The sequence below is a fragment of the Geotrypetes seraphini genome, chromosome 1, assembly GCF_902459505.1.
Source record: "Geotrypetes seraphini chromosome 1, aGeoSer1.1, whole genome shotgun sequence".
NCBI classification, from domain to species: Eukaryota; Metazoa; Chordata; class Amphibia; order Gymnophiona; family Dermophiidae; genus Geotrypetes; species Geotrypetes seraphini.
The window spans coordinates 247,604,812-247,620,756 of record NC_047084.1 but is presented as its reverse complement, the minus strand read 5'-3'; the positions used below and the strand labels follow the sequence as shown (position 1 = coordinate 247,620,756).

Genomic DNA, 15,945 nt, shown 5'->3' with positions numbered 1-15,945 from the left:
GTTGATGTAGTACATTGCAACTTGGTTGTCTGTGCAAATGAGAAGAACCTGAGGAAACAGGAGATGTTGGAAAGCTTTGAGGGCGTAAAACATCGCTCTGAGTTCCAGGAAATTGATGTGGTGTTTCTTTTCCTGTGTTGTCCAAAATCCCTGAGTTTGGAACTCGTTCAAGTGAGCTCCCCATGCATAGGGGGAGGAATCCGTGGTGATGACCAGTTGATGAGGAGGTAGATGGAACAGTAGACCTCTGGATAGATTTGATGATTTCAACCACCAAAGAAGCGACTGTCGAAGAGACGAAGTCACAGATATGTGTTGTGAACAAGGATCCGTCGCTTGTGACCACTGAGTCGCTAGGGTCCATTGAGGAGTACGCAGGTGGAGACGTGCGAAGGGAGTGACATGTACTGTGGAGGCCATGTGTCCCAAGAGCACCATCATGTGATTCGCAGAGATGGAAGGTTGCTGGAACACCTGCTGACAGAGATGAAGGATGGTGTGAAGGCGGTTTGGAGGAAGAAAAGCCCTCATCTGAACAGTATCCAGAATGGCTCCAATGAATTGAAGTCGCTGAGTTGGAATGAGGTGCGACTTGGGTAGATTGATTTCGAACCCCAACAGTCGAAGGAAGTAAATGGTCTGATCCGTGGCTTTGTGAACGGACTGAGGAGAAGGAGCCTTGATGAGCCAGTCGTCCAGGTAAGGGAAGACTTGAAAGTTGTGGGAGCGGAGATAAGCTGTGACCACAATTAGACATTTGGTGAATACCCTGGGCGAGGAGGCTAGGCCGAAGGGTAGCACCTTGTATTGGTAATGATGTTGGTTGACAAGAAATCGAAGATATTGTCTGGACATCAGATGAATTGGAACATGAGTATACGTCTCCTTGAGATCGAGGGAACATAGCCAGTCTCCCTGAGAGAGAAGAGGGTATAGGGTGGCAAGAGATAACATCTTGAACTTCTCCTTGACCAGACATTTGTTGAGATCCCTGAGATCTAATATTGGTCTGAGATCTCCGGTCTTTTTGGGTACAAGAAAGTACCGGGAGTAAAATCCCAGGCCTTGCTGGTCCAGAGGAACTGGTTCGATGGCATTGAGAAGAAGGAGGGATTGAACCTCCTGAGCGAGGAGGAGGGACTGAGCCTTGTTGGAAGCAGACTCTTTTGGCAGACTTAATGTTGGAGGAGTCTGAAAGTTTAGAGCGTAGCCGTGGGCGATGATAGCAAGTACCCACTGGTCGGAGGTGATTGCTTCCCAGCGAGATAGAAAAACTTGTAGTCGACCTCCTATGGGCTGAGGTAGAGGACATGAGGGAGGAAGACTGGCAATGTTCTGGAGAAAGGAGTCAAAAGGGCTGTGTCGACTTAGGTTGAGTAGCCGGTTTGACAGTAGGCTGCTGTTGTTGACGAGCCTGTTGCTGCTGCTGACGCTGTCTGCGAGGTTGAGGAGGATGAGGCTGGGCTGGCCGAGCAGAAAACCTCCTTTGATATGAAGATTGTTGCCTGAATGGACGAGGAGGAGGAGGTTTCTTCTTGTTTTTCAACAAGGTGTCCCACCTAGTTTCATGGGCGGAGAGCTTTTGTGTGGTGGTATCCATGGACTCCCCAAACAGCTCATCCCCTAGGCAAGGCGCATTGGCCAGCCGGTCCTGATGGTTTACGTCCAATTCAGAGGCCCGCAGCCATGCCAACCTTCTCATTGCTACAGAGATAGCAGTAGCACGAGATGTCAGTTCAAAAGTATCATAAATAGAACGGACCATAAACTTCCTGAGTTGCAGAAGACTAGAGGTACATTGCTGAAAAGCAGGAAGTTTACGGTCCGGAATATACTTTTGAAAAGAGGTCACCTGTTGAATGAGGTGCTTCAGGTAAAACGAGAAGTGGAAAGCGTAATTACTTGAACGGTTGGCCAGCATGGCATTTTGGTAAAGACGCTTTCCAAATTTGTCCATGGCCTTTCCTTCCCTACCAGGAGGGACAGAGGCATACATACTGGCTCCTGCAGTCTTCTTTAGGGTTGACTCTACCAACAGGGATTCATGGGGAAGTTGGGGTTTGTCAAACCCAGGGATTGGAATCACTTTATATAGAGATTCTAGTTTTCTTGGGGCTCCTGGGATTGTCAAAGGAGTTTCAAGATTCTTATAAAAAGTTTCCCTCAAGATGTCATGGAGGGGTAACTTTAAAAACTCTTTAGGAGGTTGGTCAAAATCCAAGGCATCCAAAAATGCCTTGGATTTTTTAGAGTCAGACTCTAAAGGAATAGACAGGGTGTCTGACATCTCCTTTAAAAATTTTGTGAAGGAGGAGTGCTCTGGCTTAGCAGTAGTATCCTGCACCGATGGTTCCTCCTCATCAGATGTGTAATCCTCCTCGGTACCGAGGGGATCATCCGAATCGTCCCACAAGTCAGGGTCCCGTACCGATTGTAAACGGCCCTGGGAAAGTGGAGTCGATGTATCAGTATGTTTAGTCTTGCGTACCGATTTACCAGACCGAGTGGAGACGGTACCAGGGGAATGTAGTACGGTACGGGGTTCAGAGAACAGTACCGGTTCCGACCCCGTAGGAGTAGCACGCCGTTTTGGTTCTGCTGACAGAACAGGCATGGACAAAGATTTTTGTGGTGCCGAAACAGTCGATGCCAATAACAGAGGCTGTTCGACAGACGGCACCGAAGGCTCAGTCGGTACCGACACTGGAAGGTTCGGAGACAAGAGAGCCGGGAGCAACTGTTGGAGTTGCTGCTTAAGCTGGACCTGGAGGATAGAGGCAATGCGCTCATCCAACGTTGGTCCCGATGGCACCGGTACCGGTTTTTTCTTGCTCGGTACCTTCGGTGCCGCTCGACGCTCGGGTGAAGTCGATGCCGATGAAGAGGCCGAGACTTCAATGGGAGCGGAGCGTTTACGGGGCCGGCGCTCAGTCTGCAGGACTTGGCTCACTGCATGCTCGACTGGCTGGCCTAGAACAGTAGGGGAAGGCTTCTTAGCCGGCTTACCTACAGGAGTCGACACCGACGATGGATCTGGCGGTGCCGAGGTAGTCGGAGTCGATTTGGAGGAAGTCGTCGACGTCGATACCGGTGCAACTTCCATAGCGGTACCGAAAAGGATCCGCTGCTGAATTTGTCTATTTTTTAAAGTTCTTTTTTGTAAAGAACTACAGCGGGTGCAGGTTTCAGCCCTATGGTCCGGACCCAGACACTGGAGGCACCACTTGTGTGGGTCGGAAAGGGAGATAGGGCGTGCACACCGCTGACACTTTTTGAAACCCGGTGACGGGGGCATGAAGGGAAATACTGCTGTAGCAAAATCGAAGCCCGAGGCTTCGATGGTGCCAACAGGCCCCGCCGGGTCAGATTCGACAAAAAAAAGGAAAAATAAGAATTTTTTTTTTTTTTTTTTACACAAAAGTTAAAAAAGAAGGAAAGAAATAAAATATGAAGAGAAAATTACGCGCGAGCGGGAAGGCAAGTGAAATAGAAAAAAACTTCCAACAGCCGTTGGAAACACGCATCTTCTTAGCTCCGTGGAATTAAGAAAACTGGGGACCGCGCGCCTCTGTCGGGCGGGAAGGCACTCGCGCACGCGCAGTGCGGCCTAGCTAGAACTTTCTAAAGTTCTTAGAGTGCAATCACTCTAAAATTGTCCGTACCGGGGCTCCGTCGGTGCCGTCACCCATCAGTCAAGAATATGCTGCCTGCTTGTCCTAGGATAACCTATATATTATTCCAACTCCCCATCCTGAGACCATAGCTTTAATCATGCATACACACCACCTACCCTCACATATAACTAAGAAAATGATCACCAACTATTAAAACTTGATCTTGTCTTAAGCCTCACATCAAAAGTACACCCACATCAAAACTCAAACACTGAGATATTTCTCTATTTCCATGATATAAAATATCATAACTGCACGTGTAAGAGATCTTCTCTGTGCAAGCAGAGCTATGCCAAGGATGAAAGCTCCAAGGACTGAAGATGCCAAAAACACCGAAAAAATAAGAAAAGGGGAAAGCAGAACTAAAACAGTCATTCCAGCTGGCATGCAGAAAAGAAAAACTGCTTGTGGCAGTAGAGCTCCCAGTGAAGTAGAAGGGACACACAAACAATCCGGAGTAGATTCCTTTTGGATAATAATAATAATAATTTATTTTTTTATATATCACCAAAGCCATGATAGTTCGAGGCGGTTTACAATAAGAGGTGCTGGACAAACAGCGAAGTGGTACAATACAGTGAAGTGGTACAATACAAAGTCATCATATTTGAGGTACAGTGATGCAATATAAGATAATTAGGTTACAATTGATTGAACAATTTTGTTTTTATTGCTTTTCTAAAATTGAAGTAGGGACAAACCTATTGCACTGGAAATATTATTTCCTATAATGCATGTTTAATCATCACTAAAAAATGTTCTCAGAACATCAACTGTCTTAGTTTCTGGCATCAGGAATGAATAGTGGCCACTAGGTGACAACAGTAATCTCTTACAAGAATTTATCCTATATGTAACCTCTTGCTTATGTTGGTAATTTTTAACTTCAGCGTCCTTGTGACCGTTAGAGAGAAATATCTGAACAGACCATCTATTAAAGACCCTTACCACATCCCTATAAGATCTTCTTTGTTCTCCATGTTAGTTCTGCTAAAGTTGCTTGTCTAAAGCTGTTTGTGACCTACACAGAAACCACAAGGGCTACTGGGCTTGATGGACCATTGCTCTGACCCAGTAAGGCTATTCTTATGTTCTTATCATGCAATTCTAACCACCTACTCTTAAACAATTCTTAACTTCTGCTCTGAAATTCTCCCTCATCTTATGTCATCAAAAGTTCGAACATCTAACATGGTAGGTACATCTTCCTTGACTTAGACCTGCATGTATCTCACTGGATCTCAAGGTCTCCACTCTCCATAGTCATGCTCACAATAGCCATAAATCCTTGACAGCAGTCCGAGAATTTTTCTTTTAGTGAAAAGTACACTTTTGCACTGTCTGTACCAAGCTCCATGGATGACTTCACCTACATGCGATAATATGCCGCCTGCTTGTCCTCGGATAATGTAATGTACTCCAACTGATGGAGAAGCTGGCTTCCTTTGAGAGCAAGGCTCCAAATCTGGCTTGGAGTGAAATACTTCCACACTTCTCACTAACAAGTGAATGGAGTTGATCCCAGATCAACTTTTGAAGCTGCCTAGTTCCCCCCTTCCCTCCCCCACTTAAAAAAAATAAAGGAACTACATCTTTTCCAGCGCCGAGACCACTCAAGGGTCAACTCAGGAAGTCACCTATTCCGGGAGCACTGTTCCCTTGATGGAACATGGAGGGGGGAGAGGGGTGTATAGGTGCCTTAGAGACTTCTGTCTGTGCCCTATGGTGATATACTTATGCCATGGATAAGCTGTCTAGCCTAGGATTCCCCCCTCCCATTACCAGCCTCAAATATGACCTTTCTGAAATGGAAGGAGCTGGCTTGCCCCTTGGTTCTCATCATGCACCGAGTTCTATTCAGCCCCAGCAATTCTCCAGAGGAAGGTGACACTCCCTAATGCCAACCTCACCCCAAACAAGGAGTAATAGAACCACCTTGGCAAGGCCCACCCTGACCAACAGCATAACAACAACTCTTGTGCAAATTGGTTTCCTCAGATTGCATAAGGGACCCGTGATCTAAAGTTTAAGAGAAAGACTCTCCAGCTAGTAAGAATCCCCATTGCAGCAATCGCAACATTTAACAGAGACTGTGCCAGGAAATCGATATGTCAATCTCTGATTGTCACCCCAGGGAAGCAGCACACTAGATCCCAATGCCAGAGAGGTAGCACAAGCCAGCTGCAACTTGAAGCACTGCCTAATACTCTATCCACCGTGAAAGAGTTTCTTATACTTGCTCTCTCTGTGATGTGCCACATAAAGTCTCCCACTACCAGGCTACAGACAACTGAAGCTGCTCTGAAAAACCCTCAGGCTTCTTCTAACTTTAAAGGACCTAAACAGTTTTTCCCAAGGCAACATCTTTCTCCTGGCAACCTTTCCTTTCTTAGTCATTCCCTTCTCACCTCATCACTATTTTTTTTCCACTGTAGTAGCTCTTGGCCAGTAACCCTGAGTCCCAATATACCTCCCCCCCACACAGACAGACCCCTCTGCAGCAGAGATTCTGCAAGGCCCCTGCTAAGCACCTTCAGCCTCAGAACTGAATCTAAAGGTTGGAGGTGGAATATAAATTTTTTAAATAAATATAAATCTACTATGGGCAGAAAATATTGGTGAGTTCCAAGACCGCACATGTCTTATACTGGTGATGTCACTGAGAACTCAGAGTTCTTTGCACCAACTGTTGGTCAGGGAGCATAATCCACTTATCTGGACAGGTCTAGCAAGATAAGGAAAGTGAGATGAGAACTTTTAATTTAGCCATCTCATAACTTTCCTATCCATTTAGACAAGAATGTTAACAGTTGTCTATTTCGACACTTGTTTCTAAAAACAGGCCTGTAACATTTAGGTGGGAGTATGGCTCCAAAGATCTTTGTGAACAAGAAACAGTACACAAATTTTTTTGCTTACCAGATTCATCAATATCAGCATCTTCATCCCACTCTTGGTAAGCACGGCTCTCATTCTTTCTGCTTTCTACCCAATCCTCATCCGGTTCTGTGTCAAGTCCAGTAGCAGGTCCATTATACCAGTCACCTACCCATGCACAAAACTGGATTCAATCCTTTAAAATATGCATATCCCTTTTCAATTCAAATCAGTATTTTAACATTTAAACACTGTTATAGAAATCTTTACTAGGTACTTAAAAGTTTTATAGTTAATATCGTTGAACTCAGTGACAAAGTCAGAAGGCAGGAAGGCTGTTTGAAAAGAAAGTACAGTTACTTACCGTAACAGGTGTTATCCAGGGACAGCAGGCAGATATTCTCACATGTGGGTGATGTCATCCACGGAGTAGAGAGTTGCGCGGGGACAGAAATCCCACCCGTCCCCGCCAAAGTCCCACCCGTCCCCACCCATCCCCGTGAAGAATCCCACCCGTCCCCACCCGTCCCCGTGAGGAATCCCTCCGTCCCCACCCGTCCCCGCGAGGAATCCCCTCCGTCCCCACCCGTCCCCGCGAGGAATCCCCTCCGTCCCCGCCCGTCCCTATAAACTTCAGAAATAGTTATTTCATTTAATTATGCTACTGAATTAAAGGCTCTGGTAGAAACCCATTTACAAATAAGCAAAAAGACTTTATTAATTTGAAAATATTAATTGGGAAGAATACATACTTTGCAAACGGGTTTCTACCAGAGCCTCTAATGTTTATAAATTTTTATCAGCATAACTAATATACTACTTTATCCTGAAGCAAAATAAAAAAAAAGAAATATAATTCTTTTCCTACCTTTGTTGCCTGGTTTCTGCTTTCCTCATGTTCTCATTCAATTCCTTCCATCCACTGTCTCTCTTCCTTCTGCATCTTCCATTTGCTCTGTTACTGTGCCTCTCCCTTTCTTCCCCCTTCCAAATTGGTCTGGCACCCATCTTCTTCTCTCCGCTCCCCCCATAGTCTGGCATCTGTCTTCTTCCCTGCCAGCGTCTTCTCCCTACTCTCTCTTCCTCATTTCCTTTCAGCGTCCTTTTCCCCCCATCTTCCCCATGTCCTGTCAGCGTCCTTCTCCCCCCTCTGTCTTCCACATGTGCTTTCAGTGTCCTTCTCCCCCCTCTGCTTCCCCATGTCCTTTCAGCGTCCTTCTCCCTCTCTGTCTTCCCCATGGCCTTTCAGCATCCTTCTCCACTCACCCCCCGTTTTCCCCATGTCCTTTCAGCGTCCTTCTCCACCCCTTTGTCTTCCCCATGTGCTTTCAGCATCCTTCTCCCCCCTCTGTCTTCCACAAGTGCTTTCAGAGTCCTTCCCCCCCCCCGCCCTTCCCATGGCCTTTCAGCGTCCTTCTCCACCCCTTTGTATTCCCCATGTGCTTTCAGCGTCCTTCTCCCTCCTCTGTCTTCAAGTGCTTTCAGAGTCCTTCCCCCCCTCCCGTCTTCCCCATGGCCTTTCAGCGTCCTTCTCCCCCCTCCTTCTCTACCGCCCCAGGTGCAGCACAGCCGGCCAGGTCCCCTTACTTTTGTGGCACTTCCCCGACCGACCGACAACAGCCCCGGTCCAACAAACCTCCCTGCCCTTAACTGCGAATCTAAATTACCTTATTACAGCTGCTGTAAGAAGATAATTTAGATTCGCGGCTACAGGGCAGGGAGGATTGTCGGACCGGGGCTGTTGTCGGTCGGTCGGGGAAGTGCCACAAAAGTAAGGGGACCTGGCCGGCTGTGCTGCAACCAGGGCGGGGCGGGGCGGACCGCCCCCCTCCCTTGGTAGCCACTCGAACCGCTAGGCTACTCTCCTCCTTACCTGCACTGCCTGCAGCACAGAGCCAAACGGAAGTCTTCCCGACGTCAGCGCTGACGTCGGAGGGGAGGGAGGGCTGCTCTGTGCTGCAAGCAGAGAAGGTAGGGAGAAGAAGAGCCGCGCGACTGAGTACATCCAGCCCCGCAGGAACCCCGCGACCCTCGGAGGCGTCCCCACTGGATCCCCGCGACCCTAGGGGGCATCCCCACGGGATCCCCGCGACCCTAGGGGCGTCCCCACGGGATCCCCGTGACCCGAAGGGGGAACCCGCGGGATGCCCGCGGGTCCCGTGGGATTCCCGTCGTCCCCATTCCCGTGCAGCTCTCTACCACGGAGCCCTGGTACGGACAGCTTTAAAAGTGCATCACCACTTTAAGAACTTTAGAAAGTTTGCAACTGATCACAATGCGCGAGAGCCTTCCTGCCAGACGTAGGCATGCGGTTCCTCAGTTCAATAAGGCAGTTAAGAAGCCAACCAGGGGAGGTGGATGGGTTGTGAGAAAATCTGCCTGCTGTTCCTGGATAACACCTGTTATGGTAAGTAACTGTGCTTTATCCCAGGACAAGCAGGCAGCATATTCTCACATGTGGTACTCCCTAGCTCACTAGAATGGGATGGAGGGAGAGTTGGCCATTAGGAAAATAAATTTTGCAATACTGCTTGGCTGAAGCGACCATCTCGTCTGGAATAAGATTCCAGATAGTAATGTGATGTGAACGTGTGAACTGAGGACCAAGTAGCAGCTTTACATATTTCATCAATAGGAGAAGAGTGGAGAAAAGCTACTGAAGCTGCCATAGCTCAAACCTTATGGGCTATGACCCGACTCCCCAGATGCAGCCCAGCCTGAGCTTAACAGAACAAGATGCAAGCAGCCAACCAATTGGAAATCGTTCTTTTGGAAAACAGGATGCCCCAACTTGTTAGGGTCAAAGGAGACAAAATGTTGGGGAGAAGTTTTATGTCATTTAGTCTTATGCAAATAGTAAGCCAATGCTCATTTGCAGTCCAGAGTATGAAGAGCAATTTCACCAGGATGAGGATGAGAATGAGGCTTAGGAAAGAATACTGGAAGAACAACTGATTGATTGAGATGAAAATCAGTGATGACTTTCGGTAGGAACTTTGGATGAGTGCAAAGCACAACCGTGTCATGATGGAACAATGTGAAAAGTGGATCCGCTACTAACGCTTGAAGTTCGCTTACTCTTCAAGCAGAAGTTAGGAAAATGAGAAAAACTACTTTCCAAGTAAGATATTTTAGGTGAGCCACAGACATTGGTTCAAAGGGAGGCTTCATTAATCTAGTAAGAACCACATTAAGATCCCAAACTACTGGAGGTGTTTAGAGGTGGTTTGGCCAAGACCCTTGATGAATCTGGAAATTAAAGGATGAGCGATGAGAGGTTTGAAATCCACTGGTTGATGAAAAGCACTGATAGCACTGAGATGGGCTCGGATGGAAGGAAACAGAGATCTCCGAGAATCTCGGCATGAGGGAGAATTAGAAGTCCTTGAGCATGCGCAGATGCAGGGAAGATCTTCTAGCGGCACTGGCACGTCCTGTGGGCTGCGTGCCGGTGCCAGATGGGGGGGTAAGTTTAAGTTGTTCGGGCAGGGGTTGCCGGTTCGAGCGGGGGGCCTTTGCGATGCCGGTTATCAGGAGGAGTGCTCACAAATCGAGTCAACACTCGGTTTGCGAGACACGTTTTGCGAGAATGTTTTGCTCGTCTTGCAAAAACACTCGCAAACCGGGTTACTCGCAAACCGAGGTTTGACTGTACTTTCTTAGTTGGGTAAGAGTGCGAACGGGAGACTGAAACTCTTTCAAATGTTTAGAAGGAAGATATTCTTATTTATTCAATTTATTCAATTTTCTATACCGTTCTCCCAGGAGAACTCAGAACGGTTTACATGAGTTTATTCAGATATTCAAGCATTTTTCAAAAGCAGGAAATTTCTTTGAGAAGCTGTTTCATGTAACAAAAAAATAGAAATTGTAATTTATGACCCTGTTCGCCAACATGGAATTCTGATAAAGGCGACGGTCAAATTTGTCCACAGTGCACCCTTCTTGGCCTGGCGACACTGAAAGCATAGACTTTGGATGGATTAGACTTAAGTAGATTCCACCATTAACAATTGGTGCTGAAGCTGTTGCTTGTCAAAACCTGGAATAGAGACGATTTTATAAAGAGAGCTCAACTTTCTGGGAGCCACAGTAGTAAAAGGGGTCTCCCAGTTCTTATGAAGAGTCTCTTTAAGGTTACCATGTAATAGGAGTTTTAAAAGCTCTTTAGGAGGCTGTTCATAATCTAAAATCTCTAGAAATTTAGCACTATAGGCAGAATCAGCCTCAAGTTTGACAGAGAGGTCTTTACCCAATTGTCTAATAAATTTGGTGAAAAGGTCTCTCAGTAGGAGATTTCGCTCTAGGAGGAGACCAGCGTGGAGATTTTTCCTCAGACATGTCATAAGCCTCAGTAGAAGAAAGGGTGAAGTCCACATCTGAATCAAATTGAAGATCAGAGTCAACCAGCGGTTATGAAGATGAAATGTGATGTTTGAACTTGGACCGGTGTCTATTTGATGATGAGGTCGGGGATGCTTAGAAGCACTTTCAAGAAGACATTTCTTCTTGGACAAAGTCAGCGTCAAAGATCTGGTGTGCTCAGAAGCATGATCAGAAAAACAATGTTTTTTAGACGGAGTCGGTGTCGGATACCTGTGGCGCTCTATAACATGTGCAGGAGAATGGTGTTTCCTTTTGGAAGATCATTTGCTAGAATGAGAGGGGCGAGGAGAAGATGATCGACGATGCCTCGATGAACTTAAATGATAAGTAGATACAGTGCAGGATCACCAAGATGATCGGTGTCAAGAGGTGCTTTGATGTGGTACCAAGGAGTCAATTGTGGTACCGGAAGACTTTGTGGTATCATGCTCAGGCCGAGCCAGTACCAAAGTAGTTAGTGTTGGGGTAATAAGGTGAAGCATGTTACCAAATTCTAAGCAGAAGAGCACATCCAGCTTTTCCTGAAAACTAAACTAAAACTTAAGTTTATAGACTGGGTCATCTCCATTGAGATGGAGCTGAACTCGGTTAACAATCATAAACTAATAATAGCAACAAGTAATACTGAAGATAAACCAAAGGATCTAGAAAAACAATAAGAAAAATTAAGAGGAACGAGATGACAGATACTTAGAGAATAATAATGTTTTCAGTGTTCTACGAAATGATTGAAATGAATTTAAGTCTCTTATTATAAGTGGAATAGCATTCCAAATCTCCGTTAGCTTAAACATATAAGAATTCACCACTGTTCCTTTAGATCTAATTCCCTTAAAAGAAGGGAAGGAAAGTTTTAATCTTTGTGTATTTTGCAAGAACACATATCTTTGGGGATTGCAATTATTGGAACCAGCGGTATAGAGATACCAAATAAGAGTTTGAAGACAATGCATGCACATTTAAACTGAATCCTATAGAAAATAGGAAGCCAATGAAATTTTTCCAACAAAGGAGATATATGATCGAACTTCCATTTCCTGAAAATCAATTTAGCCGTGGTATTTTGTATCAATTGCAGTCTCTGCAAATTACCTTTGATTATTCCCAGATAGATTGCATTGCAGTAGTCTAACCAAGCTAATATGACAGACTGTAGCAAGCATGTGAAATGCTGATGGTGGAAAAATGCCTTAACCCTCTTTAGCATACACAGACTGAAAAAAAACACTTCTTAACCAGAGAATTTATTTGGTATTTAAACGTAAATGAAGAATCTACACCACCTAAAATTTTAGAAGAGAATTCAATCTGGTGAGGCCAATGTTATTGTGGAAGGCAGATAATCTAGATTTGGTTCTAACTACAAAAGCTTAGTTTTAGCTTCATTCAATTTTATTTGAACAGACAACGCCTAATTCTGAAGCTTAGAAATGCAATGATTTACACTGGAAGCAAGGTTGGAGAAGTTCAAATCTACTTCAAGTAAAATAAAGAAAGCACTGGTACCTTCAGCTTGTCTGCCAGTACCAAAGGTGCCACAGCTTGCCTGATGAAGATGCAACCCTCGATGGAGAACAGGCAAGCCGTAAGAAAGGTTGTCACTTGGCCTGCATGATTGGACTCGATGCCATAGAAGCCTGCAACACCGACTGGGAAGCTGGTGGCTTCTTAACTGGTTTACCAGAGGGAGCGATGTCCTCAGACACCGGTGTCGATGTCGACGCCTTCGATGTCGATGTCTGGGATGTCTTTTCAACAACTTTTCATGCTGCAATTTGCGGCTTTTGATAGTACGTTTCTGAAGTGAAGAACACGTGCAGGACTATACACTATGTTCCGGGCCAAGGCACTGCAAACACCAACAATGGGGATCGGTGAGAGATATAGGCCGTTGGCACCTGCTGCACTTCTTATCTGCTGCAGATTTTATCTGGATTATTGTAATATAATATATGTGGGATCTCATAAAAAGCTTCAAAAAAGATTGAGACTTATCCAGAACATGGCGGTACGTTTGATTTTTGGTCTGAAAAAATATGACCATGTTACTCCATCTTATCGACAGTTGCACTGGCTGCCTTTTGAGGCTAGAATATTGTTTAAATTTGGTTGTATCTTATTTAAAGTGTTGTTTGGTATGGCACCTATTTATCTGTCCTCATGCTTTGAACAATATAAACTCAATAGGATTACTCAAGGGCAATATTTATTTGTCCACCTGACTATCAAGTCTTGCCATTACAAGAGATTTTTCGATAAATTGCTCGGTTTTCAGGCAGGTAAAATGAACTTATGGTTAAGTACTATTATTTCTCAGGCTCATTCATATATGTCCTTTAGGAAACTGCTAAAAACTGATTTGTTTAATAAATTTGTAAACTGATGTCTTAGAATTTTGATTGGTAAATAGTATATTGTTCACATAGTTTGCTATTTTAGCTGATTTTAATGTATTTTTAGTAAATTGTATTTTATGTATTGTTTTTTGAATTGTATTTTACTCACTGATTGTATAATTTTTTTACTGTATGTGAACCGCCTAGAACTATGTGGTATGGCGGTATATAAAAATAAAATTATTATTATTAAATCCCATCAACGAGCAGGACATTGACGGGAAGACCACCTCAGCCAAATTAAACTCAATGGCTAAGATGGAAAAATAGGCCCTGCTGGCGAACACTCATGAGGGGAAAAATAACCCCACTTTTTTTTTTAAAGGAAAAAATAAAACGGGAGAAGAGAATAAAAAGAAAAAAAATACGTGAGAGCGGGAAGGCAAAAATGCAAAGTTTGAACGATGTTCAAAATACACAACTGCTTAGCTCTGCAGAAAACTAAGAAATGAGGAGCCGCACACCTACGACAGGCGGGAAGGCACTCACACATGCGTGGTCAGTTGCGAACTTTCTAAAGTTTTACAGTGGTGATGCACTTTTAAAGCCGTCTGTACCGGGGATCCATGGATGATGTCACCCACATGTGAGAATATGCTGCCTGCTTGTCCTGGGATAACAAACGGCAGAAAGGGCACGAAAAAGGCAGTAGAGAAACTGGAAATGAGGCAGAAAAGGAGTAGCAAATTAAAAAATGAGTATCCAGTGGTAAAAAAAAAGAAGCAGAGACCAGGGAGATCTGAAGAAGAAAGCAAAATGTCAAGAATATGGAGGTGAAAAAAAGAGGCGATAGAATAAATGAAGAAAAAGACCAGAGTGAAATAGGTTGAAGAGAATATATAGTAGACAGGTGAAAAGAAAGCACAGCTGGAGAATTAGATTTTAAAAAAACTGTAGAAGGTTTAGGATAAAAATGACATGAAGGGGATGGAAAAATTCCCCAAAACCAGTTCACTAAGGTGCCTTTAATCAGGCCTAGAAAGAGGCATGACTAACCCAACTGTGACCGCTCTAGACCCAAGGAAAAATACAGCCAGGCTAACAGAAAATCACAGATAAAGCCAGCTCAAGCTATGTAAGATGTTATTGCCACAGCTGAACTGGTCAGCCAGAGCTAGAAAAATATTGGTCACAGTTTGGGGTAGAGGAGGGAGCAAGAGGAAGAGTTCCCATGCCACAGTGACCACTTTTAGAGACCATGATTACAGACTTCTGGAGGCAGCTAAAGTGTATGGCCCCTAGTTGAGGACTGTGGATATAAGAAATGGGCAAGTCAGCTAGAAGAGGATATAAAAAAAAAAAAACAGGAGAAAATACTCCTAGATATGTGAATAAATAAAGGATCATAGTGCTGGATTCAGATGAAGACAAATATAAAAGAAAAACAATACATACATACATACATACATCATCATCATGCCTGGTGTGCAAAATTCCTAAATTATTTTATACCCATGCAGAAAGAACAAGAAAATAAATAAAACTGTTGGTCACCTAAACAAAGCTTCTGTGACTATTTTTGTTGTATAAAAACATATTGAAATTTTTTTTGGGGTAGAACAAGAAAAGCAGCAAAAAGTCACCAGGATGAAGCATATACTATTTTTCAGATGGTATGGTTTAAAAAAACAACTTTCAACCTAAGCCCTTCTACCTCTAGCCCAAAGCACAGGGTAAAGATGTTTCCAAAGGGATCCAGTTTTAGTCAGTTGCGACCATTTAATGTTTACTTGGCTGCAGCGACACAGGTCCTGAGGGTTTAGGTAGGTAAATATTTTCAGCATTACTTCAGGTGGAAGATGGGAAATACATGCAGTATTGCTTGTCACCTCGATTTCTGTAACACAAGATAATAAGTCAAGATTCAGTAGAAAAACATGTTATATATTTTATTAGGAAGGCAGAACAGGGTACATTACTACAGAAATACTGACCAGGCATTAGAATTTAGTCTGACCTAGAAGGCATTGCATTCATCTGAATGCACAATAAGGAAAAGATTATAATTCCCAAACAAGTAAAATACTAGCATCACATGCTACTCAAAACTTTAAACAATCAAGAGATTTAGCACAAAAATACCCAACTTAAATTTTTTCACCCAGGTTGAATATCAGGAATGTTATGAAACTAAAAATGTTTACTATTTGAGAGGATGAAACAGTCAGACTTGACAAATAACTTCCAACTCCATACAGCTGGGTACTGTTGACTTCTGAACAGTTTCATGGGCTCAGTTCAGATGTCATGCAGACTATAAGTTCCTCAATCATAATTATAGCTCTAAACTTATTTCTCTGCTAAAGATGATCCCTTTTCAATGTACAGCACTGCATGCATCTGGCAGCACTATAGAAATGATAGTCGTAGAAGTAATGGAGAAAAGTTGGTCATGTTTCAAATGCAGTTTCAAATTCTGGGGAGATATTTAAAAATAAATACCAATTAAACTTTTTAATCCAGGAAAGAGAGGGGAAGGAGATATAAATATGGTTGTCATCAACTTAAAGACAAATCAGACAAGCACAAAATTAAGAGCAGTATATAAAAATTAAACTGGTGCCTATCAAATACTAAGGCCCTCTTCTATCAAACTGCGATAGCAGTTTTTA

General features: G+C 44.0%; 1 protein-coding gene across 1 annotated transcript in view; it reads right to left on the bottom strand.

The window, feature by feature from the left end:
* FBXL5 (F-box and leucine rich repeat protein 5) overlaps nucleotides 1-15,945 on the bottom strand; it is a 157,696-nt gene that overhangs the window by 113,818 nt on the left and 27,933 nt on the right. The window contains exons 5-6 of the mRNA XM_033948883.1: nucleotides 14,988-15,170; nucleotides 6,594-6,719 (exon numbers count right to left, since the gene is read on the bottom strand). Of these exons, the coding sequence (XP_033804774.1) occupies nucleotides 6,594-6,719; nucleotides 14,988-15,170 (309 nt within the window). The remainder of the gene's footprint in view (nucleotides 1-6,593; nucleotides 6,720-14,987; nucleotides 15,171-15,945) is intronic.